This window comes from Choloepus didactylus, chromosome 15 (assembly GCF_015220235.1).
Source record: "Choloepus didactylus isolate mChoDid1 chromosome 15, mChoDid1.pri, whole genome shotgun sequence".
Lineage (NCBI taxonomy): Eukaryota > Metazoa > Chordata > Mammalia > Pilosa > Megalonychidae > Choloepus > Choloepus didactylus.
Genome location: NC_051321.1, coordinates 86,326,582 through 86,349,108, shown reverse-complemented (window position 1 = coordinate 86,349,108; position 22,527 = coordinate 86,326,582). Strand labels below are relative to the sequence as shown.

The following is a 22,527-nucleotide window of genomic DNA, read 5'->3' as shown; positions in this document are numbered from 1 at the left end:
CACCTCAGAAACAGGCAGTGGCTCGGAGTATGGCTCCGAGGGGTGCCCCACCCTGGGCCTCAGTTTCCTCAGCTATCACGGAAGTCACACTAGTCTGGCAGCTCCTACTGCTGGGTGGGACATGTGAAGGGAAGGCAGAGACCAGGTGAAAGTCAGGTGCAAGCCATGGGGAGCCCGAGTGAGGAGCCGAGACCCCAGGACACTGGATTTTAGGGACCAGAAAAATTTTGAAACACTGGAGGGACCAATTTGGGTCACAACATTTTTGTTTTGCCAAGCAAGACAAATTTAACTAACTGAGGAAAAGCATCCCATCAACAAACACCGTCTACCGTCATCGCCATTTCACGAAAGGACACTTTTAATGCCAGAGGCTTCTGGGTAACGTCACTCTTTCTCTGCCTGTTTTGTCTCGCCTCCCATCCCCACCCCCAGACCCCATGGCTCTGCCCAGCAGCCTGGGACTCTGGGCTGGAACAGCTGATCTCTGAGGATCAGTGGATGTGGCACTGTGCGTGGCTCCTGTGGATGGGCAGATGGACTAGGGACCCCAGACTCGGGCCCCGGATTGCTGGGTTCCAGGCCCTGGGCGGCATGCAGGGGACTCTGGGATCACAGCCAAGTCTGCACTCCCTTCCTCTGACTTCTGCTTGGAAAGAATTGAGGGGCATGGCCTCCCTTGGACAGGTGAGCTACATGGCTCTCCCCAAGAGGCCTCGGCGCTCAGGGAATCATGCTTGTCTCCCACCCTCCTCATCGCCCCCAGAGTGGCTCCTCTCAGCTCTGTCCTCACCTCACAAAACTGGGGCACTTCTGAGGCTGGGGGCAGGGCTGGGCCTGGATGGGGGTCCATTGATGCCCCTGCCACCGATGCACCCCTAGGCCCCACAGGCTGAGCCCTGGCACCCAGGGCACCATCCACATGGCTGAAAATGACCATGTGGTAAATGTTTCAGGTTTTGCAGGCCAGAGATCTCTAAGGTGACTCTTCAACTTTGTCCTTGCAGCACGGCAATACGGAAATAAGTGGGCCTGGTTGCTTTCCAATAAAACTTGATTCATAAAGCCAGGTAGCCGTCCTCTGACCCAGACCACTGAAAGTGTCCCTGGAGGGGCCCACGTGGCCATCCCACCCGCAGGGGCAGGCAGCTGACTCCCCCCCCCACCGTGTGGGTGTGTCAAAGGGCAGCTAGCCTCCAGCCTGCCCAGAGCAGAACCCCATTTGGTGTCTCTCCAGCCAAAGCCCTAAGATTTGTGGGTCCCCAGGCATAGTGGCTCCTCCTTGGTGGCCCTGGCCCTCATGTTCTTCTGGAAGATGTGCTTCCCCCCAGCCCTACCTTCCCAGGTTCCTACCCTCAGTGCTGGACCCTGGGGTCTCTCCATGGGGCCCAGCATCCCTGCCGGGCGTGCTCAGGAACCTCCAGAATGCCCTGGCTCCCCAGGGCTCCTTGTAACCGGGCCAGGCCTGCCTCCTGCCGATCCCCCAGACCCGGGGCATGTTCCCCACTCTCCAGCAGCTCACGGCCGGGCGAGGACTCAGCAGGCTGGGTGTGCAGCTGGGCCTCCAACACTGCCAGTCGCCCAGGTTCTCTTACCCAGCTGGGCTGTGGGGAGGGGAAGGCCAGTTAAGGGTTCTCCGGCCCAGACTGGCCGCTGCCCAGAGAACCTGAACTTCCAGCAGCTTCTCTCAGCACTGAGTGGCGTCTGGAGGCTGGCAGCACGCAGGCCTATGTGAACTCCCTGTTTTCACTCCCAGCTCCCCTGTCCCCTGTCTCTGGGCTTCGTCCCTTGCAGGGGGGATCAGAGCTCTCCAGAGGCAGCATGACTTTCTTCCCAGATGTGCAAGCCACAGGGGCCTGGGAGGGGGCCAGGGCCGCCTGAGTGCCTGCCATGGCTCCCGTCTCCCGGCTGGAAAACACCACCAGGGCCAAACTCCTTTCAAAGGAATGCTTTATTGCTGCAGTGACACACCCTCGTAGAGCACAGATGATCCCCCTGGAAAAGGAATTATTCAAGTTGTAATACTGAGAAACAGTGAGCACACACAAAAGGGATACAAAACCAGACAGTTATAGAACTAGAAACTTACCAAGTTAAGAAAAATTACAAACGTGAAGGGCCTTTCAGAAACCACACTGCACGTGCCAGCGTAAATTTGGTTTTTATTAACAATTGGTGCCCTACAAACATTGCATCTAAAGTGGTGATCAGCTGCCACAACTTGAACAACTGCTTCCCAAATGAAGAGAAATGCTTTGATTTCCCTGTTTCAGTCTCCCCTTGGACTAGAGACAGAAGCTGCATATTTCAAACTAAGAAGGTCAAGTATGCCAAATGTGTAGCCACATCCGGCTGAATCAACGTCATGGCTCCTGACCCTGCTGGGCCCAGGGCTGGGAACCCCCTTCCCGGCCCTCCTTCTGCTCCGGCAGCCTGCACCCAAGGGAGCAGATGCAGCTCCAAGGCTGGCAAGAATGGTGGGAGGCTCCTGAAGGCGCCATGGCCTGGGCCTGCCTGCCTTAGCTGGTGTGTGGAAACCAGGCCTGTGGGGCTGGGGCAAAGAGAGAAGAGACGGAGCCCTCTTCCAGGGTTTCCAGGAGCTTCTTGCAATAAACTTGGGCACATAAACCAATTAGTGCTGGCAGCCCAAGTCAGAAGCCCTCCAGCCCTGCATGACTTAGCTGAAAGAGGCTGGCTGGGGACACCTCCGAGGCCACCCGCCCGCGCCCTGCCCCAGCCCTCCTGGCCCTGAGACCTGCAGGCTGACCCTGGCTTTCTGGATGGTTTGGCGAAGTTCCATCTGAAATGTGCACATGTGCAAAGCCATCCTTTCACCAAGGCCAGCTGTAGAAAGAGGGGGGACTGGGGAATAACTAGCCCCCCTAAAGCATCTGGAGGGCAAGTTCACGCAGCCTAGAACACCCGGTAGACCCGCTGCCACCAGCAGAGGGCAGCACAGCACACCTTTGCCAGGGCTCAGATTAGGCCCTGGGGTGGGTGGGACTGGAGCTGGGCCTGAGGGTGGCTCAAGAGAGAGAAAGGCAAGGAAGAGACAGGCAGAAGGATGTGTGCCATTTCAGCAGAGGAAGTAAGGCCGCTGGAGGGGCTGTCCATGGGCAGAGGCCTTCCTGAGGAGGAGGCAGGTACCACTCGGTCTGGGCTTGGGTGCACACACCAGCCTGGCTCTAAAGCTGCCTTCATCACGAGGCGGGTGCCAACACACCTAAGCCCACCCTCCTCTACAGGAAGGCTCGGCGCTTTGCAGGTTTGGCACCAGGGGGTTCTCTGGAAGGGGGTGCAGATTCCATACCGTCCCAGGTCTTCACTAGACCCCTCATTTGCCGCTGGAGGGGGCCTTGCCCAGCAGCTCCTGAAGACACGGGCAGGGCACTGCCACCAGCTGAGGGGCCTCGGGAATCGCACTTTGGGGCACAGTGGACACGGGCAAGGCTGGATGTGACCTGGGAATCAGGATGCCCGACCTATATTTGGGGGTCGACCTGAGGCTGGCCAGCACCTGCCCACCACGGGGTGGGGGGGACCATCTACAGCCTGGGGTTACGGAGCCAGTCGCTGGGGCAGAGGGGACGGTGGGTGAAGCCCCTACCACGTGCCCTCACTCGGGAGCTCCTCCCGCCTAACAAATCACAGGGCTTCAAACCTGGAAGGCCGAGACGAGGGGCACTGAGGGAGCATCTGGGTGTTCTCCCTCGGGGATGCTGCCAACCCTCCCCTTTACTCTGGAGTCGCCCCTGGTTTGCCTGGCATGATGAAACTGGGATTTTGACAACAGACCTTTAAGCAGACTTTTAGAAGGGACAAAGGCCATTCAACGATCATGATTTTCGTTTCTTTTTTGTTTGCTTTATACAAAACGGTACAGGAGGCAATCCCTGGTGGCAGAACGCCTGGTGAAGGCAGGTGTGGCTGAGGAAAGTGGCTGGTCTGCCTGCCCTCCTGTGAAACAGACCCTCCCGGGGCCCCTGCAGCGCCCCTGCCCCCAGACCAGGGGCAAGGTGCGCTCACTCTTTTAGAGTAAATCTAGCAGAAACTGAAAAGGAAACTGTAAAGGAACATTTTTAAAATAGTCCATCTTGTTCTAATTACTCACTTCCTTTCCTTCCATTTAGATTTCAAAAGCCATTCTTTTTCAGTGTTGGCAGAAATGAAACACATGGGGCAGGCTTATGTGATAAGGACTTTTCACAGAACAGTGCAAAACTAGCAGAGTTGTGCTCAAACCGCCATTTTGCTTCCATTAATTCCCACGAGAGGAGTTCATGAAAAAGCCTCAGGCCTCTGTCCTGCTTAATACTCACAAGTCTGTTTTTTGGGCACCAAGTGAGTGGATGTCATGTATCTTAGATCTTATAAGGCAAAAAGGGTTTTCATTAGCTCTGTGATGAAGGGAAAATTTCTAAATGAGACATTCTTTTAAGTGTTGATCCCACTGGACATGCTTACTACAAAACAAGGATTTTCTTTTGTTAAAGTGCTGCTTGCTTAGCGAGCTGCCTGTCACCACACAGCACCGTGTCCCCTCCTGCCGGCCGGTGAGAAATGTCAGCGGCAGCGTTGGTTGGGGAAGGTGAGCCTTTGGCTTGGAGGGGCTGCTCTCCTCCCAGCGCCCCGTGGGCCTGGGGCACCCCTTCTGCTCTCCCCTCGCTGAGGCATTTGACTCACCCTGCTCTAAAGCATGGGCCAGAGCTCCGCCAGCCCCATGCTGGTGCCGTGGGGTCCTGGGCCTCCCCACCTCACGGGCACACTGGCAGAGGTGGGAGCTGGCAGTGCGCGGCCAAAGAGAGAGTTTTCCGGAAGATGCAGTCAGGAGGATTTTGAAAAAGAGAAGCCATTAAAAATATTCACCTGCCCAGTCAATGCTATTAAAGGACATAAGAAAAGGTACACAACTGGCAGTAAACAATTTCCTTCGGCTCTTCAGGGATGTCCAGGAGAAATGAACCCTCCACACCATCAGACTTGAACGACGTCCACTCCAGTGTCCTCAGGTTCTGTGCAACAAGAAGAGTTTGGGTTGGAAGGGCGGGTTCCACAGCCATCTTTATTTTCAAAGTTGGGCTCCGTTAGTGCAGATTTCTCAAAAATACTCTTTTTGCTTGTTTCTGGGCAGTTCTGAACATAGATTACTCTATTATAAGCCTTGAGCCTCTTCCACAATTGCACGTATATCTTGCACTGCACATACATAAAGAGAAGTCCTCCAGTGAAGCCGATGGCCACAACCACCAGTTTAGTCCAAAAGGGCCACTCCAGGATGCCTGCAAGAGAAAAAACCGGGTGAGCCCACTGGCAACGACTGCTTAAGAGCTGAAGTAAATGAAACAAACTTGCAGACTTCCCATAACCAAAGTCATCCAAGTTCGGCCAAGGAGGGGTGGGAGAAAGCACCCGCCTCCCTTCTGCTCCCCCAAGACTGGTGCTTGGAGGGTCGCAGGCTCCAGGATTTGATCTCTTCAAAAACCCCCATGGCAGCAAGAGAACGAGTCAAAAATGACTCTCGGCGCCTCCTGACGGGCGTCCTCTCCAGAGACCCAGACATGGCAGCACGGCCTGGGACGCCACTGGGGAGGGAGGCAGTCACCCCCGGAATGTGCCCTGAGCTCGAGCAGGTACCTGTGGCCTGTCCCTGCTTGATCTCCTCGGCGGTGCGGTCGATGAGCACGTACAGGGACCAGACCACGCAGGTGATGGCGATGACGTGGAACGTGACGGAGCACATGATCTTCCTGCGCTCGCTGGCTGTCATCTGCAGCTTCTCCCACTGGGAAGACAACAAGCAGGGCGTGAGGTCCGGCCCGTGAGGCAGGAGAGGCCGAACGTGAGCGAGCACTGCAGATGGGCCGGGCTGCCTTCCTCCCCGTCCCTTTCCAAGCGAGGCGAATCTCCCCCTGTGCCTGGTCCCTCCCTTTACACCACTCAGCGCCAACCGGAGCCAGGCGCTGGTTCCTGGTGATGAAGAGAAGCTGGGCTGGGATGAGCCGTGGATGAGCACCCGCAGCCCCCCGCCTGCTGATGGAGTCGTGGCGCCGGCCCTGCACCGAGGCCCAGGTGCCACACTGGGTTTCCCTGACGTGCTGACCGGCATGGACGGGGGACGCAGGGGAGGGTGGGGATGAAGCCACAGCACTCTAGCAGATGGGTCACACTACAGTGAGGGTGAATGGCAGACGGAGCTCACACTCTGGTCATCTGCTACTGTGGCAGCCACAGCTCGAAATCGATGCTAAGGGTTCCTGGTACAAGTGGCCTCTGCCAGTCCCATCGGCTCTAAGAACTCATTAATTTACACCAAATAGCCAGATTTTCTTTTTCATTTACTGGGTTCCGAATCAGAAGGCAACATACAAAAGTAGAGAGAAAGAACAAAGTGTGAACACTTGGCATATCCTTTGTCAACCCTAGTCATAGCCTTTTTCCAGATGGTTCTGTGCAGGATAAATTGAAAACAGAGCCTCAAGGATTACCTACATTGGTCAAAGTGTCACAAGACTCACACCCAATAAACTGTAAGGCTCTTACTGGGCAAAACATTTTCCCAGTGACTGCACCTGCTTTCTCTAACCTCCAATCACTTTCTGCAGTGGCTGGTTTTATCCCATGTCTTCATCGGGCTTCCCACGTGAAATGCCGGCTGGTGAGTGCCCTGCCTCCCCTGCTCCCTGCTTGCTCTTTTCCTGAGACACACCTCCTTCCACCCTTTCACCTCCTCCAAGATACCTGCCTTCAACTCTGGCTTAACTTTTCTGTGCAGACAACTTGATCTCCCTCAACTCCTTTCCCTTTGCCTCCAAATCCTCCTGTTCCTTCAAGATCTGCTCCAGAATCCAAACATTCTCTGATGTTACCCCCACTCTCCTCGCCCTCGAGCCCACTGTGAACATTTCCTCCTTTGAATGTCTGAGGCGGACCAGTACCACACATGGCATTTCGCGGCCATCGTCCTGTTGTGTCATCTGATTGTATTAAGCTTTTGAGATAGGAGCCAGTTTTATATTTTTTTCCTTACAAAATCTTCCCTGTTGGGCATATAGAGGAACTTATTAAATGGTGAACACCTGGACGGGAGCTGCGTACCCTGGCAGAGTTCCTCTCCTTAGCCGGTGTGGTGTGGTGCTGCCTGTGGTTTCCCCTCGCTCCCACCCAGCACACACTTAGCACAGGGACACCCAAGTTAACCGACCGTGAGATACGAATCCCTAAAGGATGGTCCTCGTCGGAGAGGCAAGACATCAACAGCTGACACACAAAGCCAAATACTGGCTCAGATGTCACAAGGCAGTCTGTGGTCGAGCGCCAAGTGGCTGACCCAGACAAGCAAGGGGTCTAGGTCTGGAAGGAAAAGAAACCATGGTGGGGAGTGGGGGTTACAAAACCTTCTTCCTGTAGAGGGGCACGTGGCCATCAGCACCACACACAGAGCCCTTCTCCCTGTGAAATGCCGGTGCCAGCACCTTACCCTGAAAAGAAACTAACGTGCAAACTGTGGCTTCACGTGGGCCCAGCCACCAGCCCGCGTGGGGCTCACTCCTCTCAGAGGGGTGCAATCTTGCCCAAGAACCCCTGGCACGCACCTTCCTGAGCGGCTTCAGCTTGGCCTCCATGATGAACTCGTACTTGCAGAGCTCGCAGCACCGCGTGTCTGAGCTCTTGATCCACTGCTGCAGGCAGGCCTGGTGCACGAAGTGGAGGCTGCCCGAGCAGCGGCAGGGAGTGATGAGGGGGCTCTCGTCATCCCCTTCACAGTGGCAGATCCTGCGACAGAAGCAAAGCCAGTCGTTATGAGGAGAGCCGCACCCAGGGACGACGGCAGGCCGCGGGAGGCAAGTCCCCAAGGGAAGTGTTCAGAAACGAACGTCGCGTAAGCGATTGCAAGCATGAACACACAGACACAAATGAGAACAGACACTACAGGCTACGAACTTCTAGCTTACCGCACCCACAGGGAAAGTCTGGATGGCATTTGGCAACGGGGAGGAAAAAACGATGCAAGAAATGACAGAGCAGTCACTTTGGGTAAGATGTTAAGAACTTCACTGAATGACGATTTTAAGGCAACACGGAAGCATTTTCCAGGACATAAGATGTTAAAATCATCAGTGGAAACAATTGTAATGTGAAACAAAACCAGCACTCTACTTTCCAAAAGTACCACAGTGACTTAGAAAGATAATGGGACTTGCCTGTGAGTCATATTCACTGACACCCCCACCCCATCCCATCCCCAGAGTGACACGCTTCTTTCTTTTTTGGGGGGTCAACAGAGAAATCACAGAACCTCTCCTGGACCTAATAATCTCACCAATGCAAGTGGCTACAAGTTCTTCTTTTTCTTCCCCCAGGATTAACTTAAAACCATTTATTATTTCCAAGAGAGCATGCAGCGGGATGCAACTACTAACCTCAGGGAACTTAACAGGCTTTTGAGAACTAGAAGGGGGTTTTCTGGCAGCCGGGAAACAGGGAGGGACGTGTCCTGACAGGAGCTCGTGCTGGCCTGGCCGGGCTCTGGCTGGGTTTCTCTGAGAGGGGTTTCTGATCCAATCACTAGAATGACAACAGCTGGCAATGAGGGGAAAGTGGGGGAAGATCATAAGAGTGGTGAGAAACACTGAATTCTGAAAGACGTGGGGCTGGGAAGAGATGGTGGGATGTAGAGAGAAGAGTGGGCGAGGTGGCCCCACCCTGCCCGAGGCAGGGAGAGCTGCTGCAGCACCCACTCTGAGCGCCCCACTCAGGGGCTCAGGTGGGAATCGAGGCTGGGGGCGGGGGGTTGGTGGTTGGTGGTAAAGTGAACAGGCTTAAGATCTGGGCCATCAAGCTGGAAAGCTGGAGACACTATTTTCTTTCTTCCACTTTCTTTGCAAAAAGTAAAGGTAGGTAGTTATTTTGAGTTGAGAAGAGTTGGCTTGGCCTTTAATATGTGCAGCTTCTTCCTGTTTTACTGTGAGTGAAACTATCTTGGGACCTAGCCCATAAAAATCGGGTTTTCAAATTATATCAAAACTCCATTCTTCTGGAGAGAACTAGCAACCCACGACTGCCTATCATACTCCATTGTCCTGAAACTTCACCTATGAAAGCAAGATGCGGCTACGGAGGCGCAGGAAGCGGAGGTGCCCGAATGGTGGCTCTTGGCACCAACCTGCAGACGTCCCCTGATGTGGACCCAGGAGACGTGGGGGGGCGCTTGGCAGAGAGGGGAGAAGGGGAGTCCAGATCGCTGTCCTTTTCGACTGAGCAGAGGGGAGCGCGCAGGACCTTGCTCTTCAGTTTTGTGGACATGCTGTCATCAAAGACGTCGTCATCGCCCACTTCGGAGCAGAAGCCCGTGCTCCCCGCCAGCCCGCTGGAGGACTTGGCGGTGTGCAGGCGAGCAGCGCAGCTCTCCAGCTCGTGAAACCTGTGCAGGCTGCTGGCGCTTGAGCCGTGCGAGAGGGAGAAGAGATAGCGGAGCAGGCGCCTGCTTCTGGACACGGCCTCGCCATCTGCCTTCTCGTCCAGAAGCGGGATGTGGACGCTCTCCCGGCCAGCCTCCCCCTCCGCAGCAGCTGAGTGGTTGGCAGAAAGGGATGAAATGCCAGAGCGCTGGGAGCTGCCAAGAGGCTTCCGAGTCAGGGTTGTTTTCTCTGGACGATGGAACCTGCTCGTTCTGAGCCCTGGATCTTGGGGGAGTGCCAGTTTTCCTTCCGAACAAGTTCTTTCCACATAGTCAAACCCTCCCGCAGCCTCCTGGGCCTTGGCGCCCACATCGTTGAGGGACCTGGAGAACCTGAGCGCTCGCCTGGCTCTGCCGCTCTTCGCAGGCTTCAGGGCTGGCCCCCATTCTGGGCTGCAGGAGCTTCTCTTGGGCGCCTGCAATGTGTCCTTACGGAGAACTGTCACAGTGAGCCCTGGAGTCAGAGAACTCTGGCCTTGATGCGCTTTCAAGACAACAGCAGACTGCATGGGACTGTGGTGACAACACTCAGAAAACACTGCACTGGAACTGCATGCAGAACAGTGGAATAAAAGCACAGAGTGAAAACAATGTTAGAGGAGAACAGACATTAAAGTGAAGAAGTGAGCCTGGGTGCCAGCTTGGTGAGCAGACAGCACGTGGCAGAGGGGCTGGCGGCTTGGCCCAAAGCCTTCGGAACACGGTGCTCACTCCCGGGGTGACAGGGACCGCGGCGCACCTGAAGCAGAGTGTTACCTGCAGATGTCCTGATTCGAGGGTGTAGCCGAAGTGCGTGCGAAGGCGGACACCGGAGCTGAAGTTGAGGGTGGACTCCCAGCCTGCAAGGACACACTGCAGTCAGTTGTCAGTAAGGAGCGGGGGATCCTCACGCAGGCACCCTTGGAATGCAGGGGCTGGGGCACCCAAGCATGTCTGCGCCTCCTACCGCTCGGTGTGCCCAAGACCCACCAGTGTGCTCGAGTCTCGGCCAAGCAGTCGGGCATCACCTGCCTGCTCACACCCAGGGGAAAGCACAGCTCTAAGGACACGGGCCAAGACACAACCACCAAGAAAGGTCCTCCCCAGGCGCGTGGTGCGGCTCATTTCCCACAGCAATTACAGGTAGGTAGTGCCGATGGCGGGAAACAAGCGCTGTGAGGAGCTCTGCACTCGCAGGAGAAACAAGCGGCACCGCCCCTGTGGTCCACGGACCCTCCACCCCTGCAGCCTCTATACAATGGGCAGACCCCCCTGAACCCGGGGCTGCCAGCCCAGGGGTCTGTGGGGGCTTGGGGGTGCAAGGTGGGCCAGGCAGAGAACACTGAGATGTCTGATCTTGGGATTCCGAATCAAGAAAATAATCAAGAAAATTTGGAGAATCAGGCAATTAGCAACGGCAGTTAGATGTGAAAGAAGACTGGATGTATTTTCTTGAAAAAAAAAAGTTACTGCTCAAAGTTCTTATGAATCTGCAGTTTAATTTCTTTGGAGATACCCAAAACAGTCCGGTCACGAACTTCTCGTGGTCTTCTCCAGACCAGAGAGCAGGAGCTGTCCTCCTCTGCCTGGGGCATCACTGGCCCACCCTGGGGGCTTCCGCTGCACCCAGCCTGGCCCCAGCAGAGGCACAGGCTCCACCTTCCAGAACCCCAAAGATGAGCACTGGGTCTTGGGTATCGGGGCTGTCACTGCGCACCCCAAACTCCTACGGTCCGCCTGACCAAACGCCATCCCGAGGCGGAAGCCTCCTGAACCTCCTGTGCTTTGTCTGGCATCCGAGGAACCACCTGACACTGCTAACCATCCCTCTCTGAAGAGGCTCTTCCAAAGGCCTCATTTCCTCAAGAACCCCCACTTCTCCGCTTTGTGTGGCTGTCTCTGAGTGTCTCCGTGGGCTGGCCCTAGAACCCGCTGCTCCCCTGGAGTCTTTTCCTCCTGCAGCACACAAGGCAAGCACAGACGAAACGCCAGGGAGAGCAAAATCAGTCTCAGCCACTTGGCTGACTTTCTGGGAATTATTTCAAAGAAGAAAACAATTCTGATTCATTAATGGTTGATAATAAGATTAAATACAAAATTATCACTAATTTATCCATACCCATATAATTTACTAGCATTTATATTCTTTCACAGATGAGTTCTAAGATTCAAACATATTATTAAATAGCTCTAAAACAGAAATTTAAGACTCTGTCCTCGATCAAATAAGTCATGAAATAAGCGGGAGGGTGTGAAGAGCTCCCTGCCTAGAAGAATCCCCCCGACAGCAAACCCAGCAGGAGCTCCTGCTACTGGTGGCTTCCTGGGAGGGCAGGGGGCTCTGCCATCTGACAGCAGAGTCTCAGGGGGCCCAGGACAGAGGTGGAAAGAAACTCACTCCCCCCACCACCCATTCTCTTTATAGTTACTGAAACTGATTCTGAATCATTTGCTTACAGTCAGACCATTGACCTGGCAGAACCCACGTGGAGGGCCCACGCCCAGGCAGCAGAGCGCCAGGCTCCCCAGCTGAAAGCAGGGCTGCGGGACACTGATTACGTGCTTCAACTTGGCAGGCCTGGGCTGGGGGACCGGATCCACCCCTGGGGAGGGTAGTGGGTACGGGTGACAGCGCCCTCCACAGCCCCCCGGGCCTGGGAAAGTGAGGCCGGAGGCAGGCCCCATTTCCTCACCCAAATTACCAATGTTAGGGGAGGCTTGCCGGAGGGAACCGCCTTTTCCCCACCCCCTTATCTTGCCCGGACACTCCCCGTTGCCAGCGCAACTCCCATCACCACCGGTGCGCATACATTGTTGCCGGACACCGTTACGGGAGCAACTTTCGCCCCTTTTCAATCAACCTCCGCGCTCTCTCAGAACCAATCCAAGCCTTTAACCCCTACAGCTACCCCGCCCTCTAAACCGCCCGATATAAGCTTGTACTCTCCCCTAATAAACTCTCTCTCTCTTGGTTTCTTCACCCTAAAAGAACTGTGTCCCGCCTGTTCCTTTCTCGCCGCCCTCCATACTTTGCACGCCTCCCGCCGGGGACCTGGCCAAGTCCCCCGCCTCGCCCTCGCCTCCGGGAAAGAGCCCCCGCCGCCGGTACCCTCGGAGCAATCCTGAGAGCCTAGGATTTAGCAACCGGCCGCCACCCTCCCCCAGACGAGTCAACTGCGACCGCACAGGGCCTCCCTTCTCTGCTCAGCGGCTCCAGGCAGGGCCCAGGAGGGGTGGTGCGCTGTGAGGAGGGAGCGTGTCTCGCCCTGCCAGGTACTCCTCAGCAGAAGGCGGTTCAGAAACGCCCAGCTGTATTCGCTCCTTGGCCCCTCACTGCTGCGAAGTCACCGCTTCTTCCTCCGTGTTCCTGGGTCTGGAGAGTTAGGACTGAGGTCCAGAGAGAAGCCCCTCCTCCTAGAGGACAGCGGGGATGACCTGGCTGTGGAACCTCCTCCCGCTCTCTTTAGTCAGGGAAGGGCATGATCCTCTTGAAACGCCAACCACGTTCTCGTACTCGGAAGGGAAAGACAAACCCCTGCGGGAAGGTGAGGTCTTGTCCGGTAAGTTAGACTCGACCACGATCAGTGTCCAAGTAGGAGGCAGGTCTCTAGCGAGAAGTGGAAATCTAGAGGAAGTGCCTCTCCCTCCTGCTCTAAACTTCAAGTTGTCAGGATGAAAAAGGCTCTCTGGAGAGGTGGCGCATACTGACCACACAAGCACACGCCCCTTGTCAGGAAAGAGCCTGCAGCGCAAGGGAACCTGCAGGAGACCACGTAGGGCCCCACAGGGCCTGAGCTCACGCCCCGTGGCTGTCCCGCCCTGAAGGGCCCCGGGAGCTTGTGGGAGGCCCGAGCCACAGTCCCAAGGAAAGCGGGCGCCGTGACCCAGCTGGGCAGATTCTGCCTTGCTGTATTTTATTTTTTAACTTGTACTGACTTTTCATTGTGGTGAAATATACATAACATAAAAACCATTTTAACCGTTTTTAAGTTGACAATTCTTTGACATTAAGTTCGTTGACAAATTTTGTAACTTTTACCACTATCTATTTCCAGACTATTTTTATCATTTCAAACTGAAATTCATACCCATTAAATGCAAGAACTCCCCATTCTCCCCTGCTCCCACCCCGGTAACCACCATTCTGCTCTTTGTCTCTATGAATTTGTTTATTCTAAGTTTTTCATCTAAGGGAAATCATACAATATTTGTCCCTTTGTGTCTGGTGCTTCAAGGATCATCCATGTCGTAGCATTTGTCAGTGCTGGTTTCTCTTTAGCCTGAATAGTATTCCACCGTATGTATATACCACATTTTGTTTATCCGTTCATCTGTTGATGGACAATTAGGTTGCTTCCACCTTTGGGCTACTGTGAATAATGCTGCGATGAACACTGGCTTACACCAGTGCTTACACCCTGCTTTCAATTCCTTTGGGTATATATACACCCAGGAGTGGAATTACCTGTTGTGGTGGTTTGGAAGTATGTAGCCCCAGAAAAACATGTTCTTAACTTAAATTTCACCCATTCCTGTGGGTGTGAACCCACTGTAAATAGGACCTTTTAATGAGTCTACTCCAGTTAAGGTGTGGCCCAGCCCTATAGGGTTGGGTCTTAATCCTATCCATGGAGTCCTTCATAAGCAGAACCAAATTCAGACAGAAAGCCACAGAGGGAGCAGCCAGAAGCTGAAGGTCAACAGAACCTGGAAGAGAAAGGAGAGGCAAGGAGAGGCCGCCACGGGCTTGGCCAGGTGAGAGGAGCCCAGGACGAGGGTCACGGCTGCCAGCCCCGAGCGCCAGGCTTCAGGAGGAAAGCACGGCCTTCACTGCATCCCAGAAGTTTGGTGTCATGTTTTCATTTTCATTTCTCAAGATATTTCTAATGTCTCCATTGTTTCTTCTTTGAGCTACTGGTTGTTTAATTTTCACTTACTTGTAAATTTTCCAGTTTTCCTTCTGTTACTGACTGTTCTAGTTTGCTAATGCTGCAGAATGCAAAACACCAGAGATGGACAGGCTTTTATAAAAAGGGGGTTTATTTGGCTATACAGTTACAGTCTTAAGGCCATAAAGTGTCCAAGGTAACACATGAGTAATCGAGTACCTTCACTGGAGGATGGCCGATGGCGTCCGGAAAACCTCTGTTAGCTGGGAAGGCACGTGGCTGGCGTCTGTTCCAAAGTTCTGGTTTCAAAATGGCTTTCTCCCAGGACAGTCCTCTCTAGCAAGCTTGCTCTTCTTCAAAATGTCACTCAGCTGCACTCCGTCCAGTCTCTTTGAGTCAGCATGTTTTATATGGCTCCACTGATCAAGGCCCACCCTGAATGGGCGGGGTCACGCCTCCATGGGAGTATCCAACCAAAGTCACCTCCCACAGCTGGGTGGGGCACATCTCCATGAAAACAACCTAATCCAAACATTCTAACCTAATCCCCACTATTATGCTTGCCCCACAAGATTGCATCAAAGAATATGGCTTTTTCTGGGGGACATAATACATTCAAACCGGCACACTGACTTCTAGCTCTATTCTATTGTGGTCTGACAAGATATTCTGTGTGATTCCAATATTTTTAAATGTATTAAGATTTGGCTTGTGTCCTACACGTAGAGTATCCTGGAAATTGATGCATATGTACTTGAAAAGATGGTTGTTGGGAAAAGTGTTCTATATATGTCTATTAGGTCTCTTTGGTTAATAGTGTTGTTCAAGTCCTCTATTTTCTTACTGACTTCATGGTGAGATGTCCTATCAATTATTGAACGTGGTGTACTGAAGCCTCTATTACTGTACAACTATCTATTTCTCCTTCCAAATCTGCCAATTTTTGCTTCATATATTTGGGGGCTCTGTTCTTAGGTACATGTATGTTTATAATCATTATACCTTCTTCCTTTATCACTGTATAATTTCCTTCTTTGCTTCTTGTGATCTTTTTTTTATCTCAAAGTCTATTTTGTCTGATAAAAATATAGCCATTCCAGCTCTCCTTTCATTACCTTTTCCACCCTTTGTGTCTCTGTACCTAAAGTGAGTCTCTGGCAGACAGCACATAGATGGTTCATGCTTTTTCATCCAATTTGTTAATCTCTGCTTCTTAATAGGGGAGTTAAATTCACTGAAATCTCAGTTATTAAACTGAGAAGGGAGGTTTTACTCTACCATTTAGCTATTTGTTTTCTGTATGTCTTGTATATTTTTTGATCCTCAATTACTCCATTACTGCCTTTTACAAAATTATTTAGCTGTTTTTTCTGTAGTGTGCCATTTTGATTACCTTTTTTCCTTTTCTCTGTATTTTTTAGTTATTTTCTTAGAGGTTATATTTGTAATTACAATTAACATTTTAAACCAATAACAACCTTCTTTGACTAGCACCAACCTACTTTCAGTAGTACACAAAATGCTCCACGCTTTTATTATCTCTGTCCCTCCCCCTTTATATTCTTCTTGTCTCAGATTACATCTTTATACATTGTATGCCTATCAACACAGATTTTAATTGTTATTAAGTCATATAGGAAGGAGAAAAGCAGTTTCAAACCCAAAGTACAATAATACAGGATTTTATATTTAGCTATGGAGTTACCGTTAGCATTGCTCTTTTTTGCTTCTTATGACTTCAAAATACTGTTTAGTGTCTTTTTATTTCAGCCTGAAGGACCCCCTTTACCATTTCTTGTAGGGAAAGTCTCCTGGTGATGGAAACTTTCAGGTTCTGTTTATCTGTAAAAGTTTTAATTTCGCCTTCATTTTTGAAGGATATTTTGATGAATATAGAATTCTTGGTTGACAGTTTTTTTTTAATTTAAGAACTTTAAAGATATGAAATATTTAAATATATCATCCCAGTGTCTTCCGACCTCCCTGGTTTCTAATGAGAAATTCGCAATAGTCTCACTGGGGATCACTTCTCTCACTGCTCTCAACATTCTCTTTTTGTCTTTGGGTTTTGACAATTTTACTATAATGTGTCTTGGTCTAGATCTCGTAAAGTCTATCTTATGTGGAGTTTGTTGGGCTTCCTGGATCTGTATATTCATGTCTTCCATCAGATTTGGAAAGTTTTCAGCCATTATTTTTTCAAATACTTCTTCTATCCCCCACTCCCACCCCTTGTCCTTCTGGGACTCCAGTGATGCATACGTTGGTACACCTGACAGTCTCTAACAGGTCCCTCAGGGTCTGTTCACTTTCCTTCATTTTTTTTCTCTTCTCATCACACTAAATAATATCAATGACCTTGTCTTCAAATTTGCTGATCCTTTCTTCTGCCTGTTTAAACCCTCTAGTGAGTTTTTCATTTTAATTGCTATACTTTGAAACTCCAAAATTTTTCTTTGGTTCCTTTTTATAATTTCTATCTATTTTGTTCAATGTTTTCCTAATTTCCTTTAGTTCTTTGTATAGGGATTCCTTTGACTTACTGAACATATTTAATACAGTTGATTTAAAGCCTTTGACTAATAATTTCAATGAATGAGCATCCTCAAGAATGGTTTCTGGCAAAGTCTTTTTTTTTTTTTTTCCCTGTGAATGGGCCATAGTTTCCTGTTTCTTTGTGTATTTTGTAAAATTTTTTGTTGAGGACTGGACAATAAACTAGGCTCTGGAAGTCTAGTCCTCTCGCTCCTCTGGGATTGCCAGGTTTCTTTTTCTTTCTTGTTGATAGCTGGAGCCAGGAACTTGTGACTTTTCCAAACTATTTTTGCTACGAAGCAGAAAATGGAAAGAGAAAAAAGGAGAAAAAAAAAATAAAGAGGTACTGCCTCTGTAAGACTCCTCTGCTGCTTTTGCCCGAGTGGGGTGGGAATAATGGCCATCCACAGAGGTGGGCCCCCCCAGTGGTCTGAAGTAGTTGACCAAAAGCAGTGATCAGTAATCTGAACACATCCTCTGAGATTTTGGAGAATTGGATCCTTATAGCCCACTGTGGCACCAGCAAAATGCACCAGCAAACTGAGCTGCAGTCCACACTGCTGCCTGCCAGGCAGTTGGAGATGGGGGGTGGGCTACAAGGAGGATGAAATTCACCAATCTTTACCACAGTTTACCAGCCTCTTCATCCAATTCCTCCCTGGATGCAGCATTGTGTTCCACTAGACTCCAGAGTTTCAAAGTAGTTGAGTCAGTGTTCCTGCCAGTTCAATAGTTATTTTGGTGAAGAGACTGATTCCTGGAGTTTCCTACTCTGCCATCTTCCCACAAGCTTCTCCTGCCTTGTTTTATTTTTATTATGGAGACAGGAATAGCTCTTAGACATAGTTCTATGCAACTACCTTCATTTCACCCTCTCCAATCTCATGAAAAACACTACTTACTATTATCTTATAATTTAGAGCATTTGAAAAAAACCAATGTCAACAAAGGAGTTAACTCCAAGAAGAGAAGAAAAGTGAGTCAGAGTCCTGGGGGCCACCACATCTCCCGTTAGAGGCTCGCTTTGGTTACCGATAAAAGACAAACACACTTTCCATGTGCTAAGAATGACCACCAAAGTGCAGCATCAGCAATTTTAAAGAATCTGATTTGTGGCTGGAATCAAGCTGAGTAAAATGAAATCCATCCACCCACCTATGAGGATTTGAAAGACTGGCTGGGATCAACAGCAGCAGCAGCAACAACCAAATGGAGCCTAAACTTCTGGTGGCACTGTGGGCTCTGATTCCAGAAGACAAGCCAAGGCCAAGGGCCATCAGTCCTCTTTGCAAGGGCTCTGCAGCAGCCCCCACCTCAGCGGACAGCCATAGCCCAGCCCATAAGGATCGGGGCCACACAGGACACCACTTGTAAATGTTCATTACGAGAAAATTCTAAGGTGTCAGGAAAACTTAAACCCTCTGTTACTGAAATTCCTTTTTGGTTCTCAAACATGAGACTTTCCTTAAGTTGAGTTATGAAAAGTTACGCCAAGCAATCTCACTACAATTTTTTTTTTCCTTAAAAATCCCCTCTTAAGATGTTGTAACCAATTACACCAAAACAAACATATGGATTACATCCAAGCCTCAGTCCTCATTGATTTCATGGAGTAAAGAAATGATCTTGGACAATTTGTTTTGCTGTGCTCGAGTTACTAGAGGCTGCCTTTCCTATCAGATTTGCTGTTTTAAGAGATTTTAACGAGACTGCCAGGAATGTAGAGAGGAAAGTAAATTTCCCGTCTATTCTTGGTAGAAACTGGCATCCCCCCTCCTCTGCTGCCTTTGATTGGCTGCTACTGCAGACGCACCAAGGAGATCTCAGTGCGAGGGGTGCGCCGAGGTGCAGCTTCGTCCTCCCTGCCTTCCATCCAGTCACCTCCCTGCACGCCCCTTCCATAGAGCTACTTCCCAGCCTCCCTCTGTGCCTTCCCCTCCTTCTCTGCTGCTCACTCCCACTGGGTCTTCTTTTCATTTATCAGGAAAGGAACTTTCTGGGCCCCTAACAAAAGTGAATTTTCCCGTCTGATTTACCTCAACAGGAAATGGCCCGGCTGGGTTTGGGTGTCTAAGCCAAAGGGGGGACCGGATACGGGGAAGAGGCAGGGAGGGCTCATGCTCACAGTCGCTCTCAAGTGTGTCAATCAACAGTCCAGTGGAAACACGGGTAAAGAAGCACAACTGGGTCATAAAACAGGAAGAGATGCTTAACTTCTTCATAATGAGAAGTACAAGTTAAAGCTATAATGGGATACTGTCTCTCATTATCCACTCATACATGATCAGTGATTAAAAAAAATCAAATAGTAGTTGTGTTGCGAAAAGTGTGGGGAAACAGGCACACTTACGGTGGGAAAGTCAATAGGTAAACCTTCGTGAGAGGGCAATTTGGCAATTTCTCTCAGAATTACGAATGCACATATGCTCTGTTCCCAGCCATTCTTCTTTCAGGAATGTATCCTCACACACGTGCACAGAAGTTTCTACCGGATGGCTTGTGGTGGGAAAGGCCTGGCATCAACCGCAATGCCCATCAGTGTGGAGCTGAGTCAAGGACAGAACACCAGGCCATCATCCAGAAGAAGGGGCGGCTCTGATGTCCGGTAATGGATACATGACAGGAAACAACAGAGAAATGTGCTATTTGTGCTTGAATGTCAAAGACCATCAATGGGAAGACATGTACTTACAAGTCCTTAAAGTGGTTACCTCTGAAAACTGGAAGGAGACCAGGGCACCTGGACAGGAGGGGGACTGACTTTTCAGAGAGCCCCCTTCCCAATCATCAGACCATGAGGAGGCGCTTCCTAGACAGAGAGGAATTCTAAAAATAATGCCTGATTGAAAGTTTGATTAAGAAGTAAAATTACAGAAATACAACCAATTGCAGTGATTTTCCAACTCTAGGGAAAAAAGGTGAAGAAATGATTTACTAGGTCATGACCTGCATTTTTTAAAAAATGAAATAGAATGGAATAAAGTAGAAAATGTCCACATTGCATGTGACATAATAAGGAATAAGTCTTTCAGGAGAGTTTTTGTTTTTGTTTTTTTTAAAGTTGTGTGTGAGAGTGAACTGGGTTTAACTTAAAACCCATTTCTGACTTTGGATCATGGTCAAAATAATCTAAAAGTGACTGCAGCACTGCATTTCAATAAGGATATTATGCAATATCTAAATAAGGGACAGCTGAATCAAGAGAGGCTGCTACACTGTCAGAAGAGACTTCGGAGTGACCACATGTGCCAGCTCCCAGCGGAGAAGTTCTTCTCTCTACATGGACAGCACCTGCCACCTGGATGAGTTCCTCCTGCTGTGTTACAAATTACCACAGACTTAATTATCTCACAGTTCCACGGGTCAGGAGTCCAAGCCAGGTGTGACTGGATTTCCTGTTCAAGGTCATACAAGTGTCTGCAGGGCTGCGGTCCCTTCTGGAGGCTCGGGAAACTGTGCTCCACGTTTGCTCAGGTGTTGGCAGAGCCCAGTCCCGTGCGTGACGGAGCCGAGGCCCCTCACCCTAGGACCTGTCTCCAAGCCTGCAGCCCTTCAATCCCTCTGACTGCCTCTTTAGCCACCAGCCAGAGAAGCACTCTGCTTTCAAGGACTCGTGACTCCACTGGGCCCAGGCGAAAAATCCAAGCTACTCTCCCTATTCAAGGTCAACCATGCCAGAAACAACACTATCTTGGGAGTAACACTCTCATATCACAGACTCCAGGCATCAGGGTGGGGCACTGTCAGGGGCCATTTAGAAACTCTGCCTACAAGGCCACCTTATATTTGCTTCTTGCTCAGGAGGCTGCTAGGGTTACTGCCCTCTCCCTTCCAAAGCAGAGAGATAGGTTATAGGTTCAGCAGGCCTGACCTCACACGATAAAGCCAAACGAAGTCCCATTTGGTGCTTAGACGCTGCGATGTGCAGCCAGAGACCGCAGTTCAGTGAACTTTCTGCTTAGCACAGAAGTTACTCTGTGAAAACAAGTGCTTCATTATGAGACACCCTAATTGGTATAAATACCCAGTTGTATTCGACTTCAAAAATAAGCTACAATTAAGGGAGGAGAGGAAGTTCTGAGGCTGTTCTGATAAATACATGTTGACTTTTGACGAAGGGCTGTGCCAAGAACAAGCTTTTACAAAGGCGGTTAATTAGAACTGACCATTAAAAAAGCAAATATATGCAATACAGGAGATTCATGAGGGTGAGTACGCAATAAAAACTACTGAATTCTAAAACAATATCCATTATAAATGAGTCTTATTAGCCTAGCAAGTGGCACTAACACTGAATTCTTTTCTCTGGCAGCCACTTAGAGGGAGTTAGGCTCACTTGAATGGCAGTATTTCCAAAGCAAAAGTTGAGGCATATATCCCAGGACTGCTAGAGGGAAGTCAAGAGCTTGAAGGGCTTTCTCACGGCTTGTCTTCCAAAGCAGGTTTCCAAGTCATAGTTGGGGATGGATAAAGTGGACTTTACCAGAAATCAAAACTTTTGTGCAAAGGATATTATCAAGAAAGTGAAAACACAACCAACAGAATGGGAGAGAATATTTGGAAACCATGTATCTGATAAGGGTTTGCTATACAGAATACACAAAGAACTCCTACAACTCAACAACAAAAAGTCAAACAACTCAATTAAAAAATGGGTCAAGCACTTACACTGACATCTCTGCAAAGAAGATATACAAATGACCAGTCTTTTCATGTGAAAAAATGCTCAATATCATTAGCCATTAGGGGAATGCAAATCAAAACCACAAGATACCATGTTGCACCTACTAGAATGGCTATTATTTGAAAAACAGAAAATGGCAGGTGTTGGTGAGGATGCAGATAAATAGGAACCGAGGATGCACATAAATAGGAACCTTCGTGCAATGTGGAAACCAGTTTGGTGGTTCCTCAACAAGTTAAACACCAAATTACTATATGACCCAGCAATCCCACTTCTAGGTATATACCAAATAGAATTTAAACCTGGGACTTGAACAGATACTTGTACCCCAATATTCATTGCAGCATTACCCACAATAGTCAAAAAGTTGGTGCAACTCAATATTCCACTGAAGGAATATTACCCAGATATTAAAAGGAATGAAGTTACAACACATGCTACATACAACCTGGATGAACCCTGAAGACATCATGCTGAGTGAAATACGCCGACACAAAAGGGCACATACTGCATGCTTCCACTTATATAAAATATCTAGAATGTGCAAATTCATCAAGACAGAAAGTAGATTATGGGTTACAGGGCTGGGTGAACAGGGGGAATGGGGAATTAATGTGTACAGGTACAGGGTCTCTGAGGTGATGGAAAAGTTTTGGGAATGGATGGTGGTGACGGCAGCACAACACTGTGAATGTCATTAATGCCACTGAATTGCATTGCTTGGGAGTGGTTTAGAAATGATATGTTGTATATATGTTTCTAAGGGACTGAAGAGATAATGACAATGAAATGCAACACATGGTCCTGGACTGGATCTAATAATGGAGGAGAAAATGCCCAAAAAGACATTATTGGGGGGGGATGATTGAAAAGATTACAATATAGACTGTATGCTTTACATCAGTGTTAAATTTCTTGCATTTGATAACTGTATTTAATATGGTTACTTAAATGAATGTCATTGCTCTTAGGAAATACACTTG

General features: G+C 49.9%; 1 protein-coding gene across 6 annotated transcripts in view; it reads right to left on the bottom strand.

Annotated features, from left to right (window-relative positions):
* Positions 1 to 1,936: 1,936 nt before the first annotated feature.
* Positions 1,937 to 22,527, bottom strand: part of MARCHF8 (membrane associated ring-CH-type finger 8) — a 140,062-nt gene continuing 119,471 nt past the window's right edge. For 5 of the 6 annotated variants that reach the window (XM_037803674.1, XM_037803675.1, XM_037803673.1 and 2 more), the window contains 5 exons: positions 10,214 to 10,296; positions 9,164 to 10,006; positions 7,593 to 7,773; positions 5,635 to 5,782; positions 1,937 to 5,279 (listed from right to left, as the gene is read on the bottom strand). In XM_037803674.1, the coding sequence (XP_037659602.1) occupies positions 4,975 to 5,279; positions 5,635 to 5,782; positions 7,593 to 7,773; positions 9,164 to 10,006; positions 10,214 to 10,296 (1,560 nt within the window). In that variant the 3' untranslated portion in view covers positions 1,937 to 4,974. The remainder of the gene's footprint in view (positions 5,280 to 5,634; positions 5,783 to 7,592; positions 7,774 to 9,163; positions 10,007 to 10,213; positions 10,297 to 22,527) is intronic. The other variant, XM_037803677.1, reaches the window with a different exon arrangement.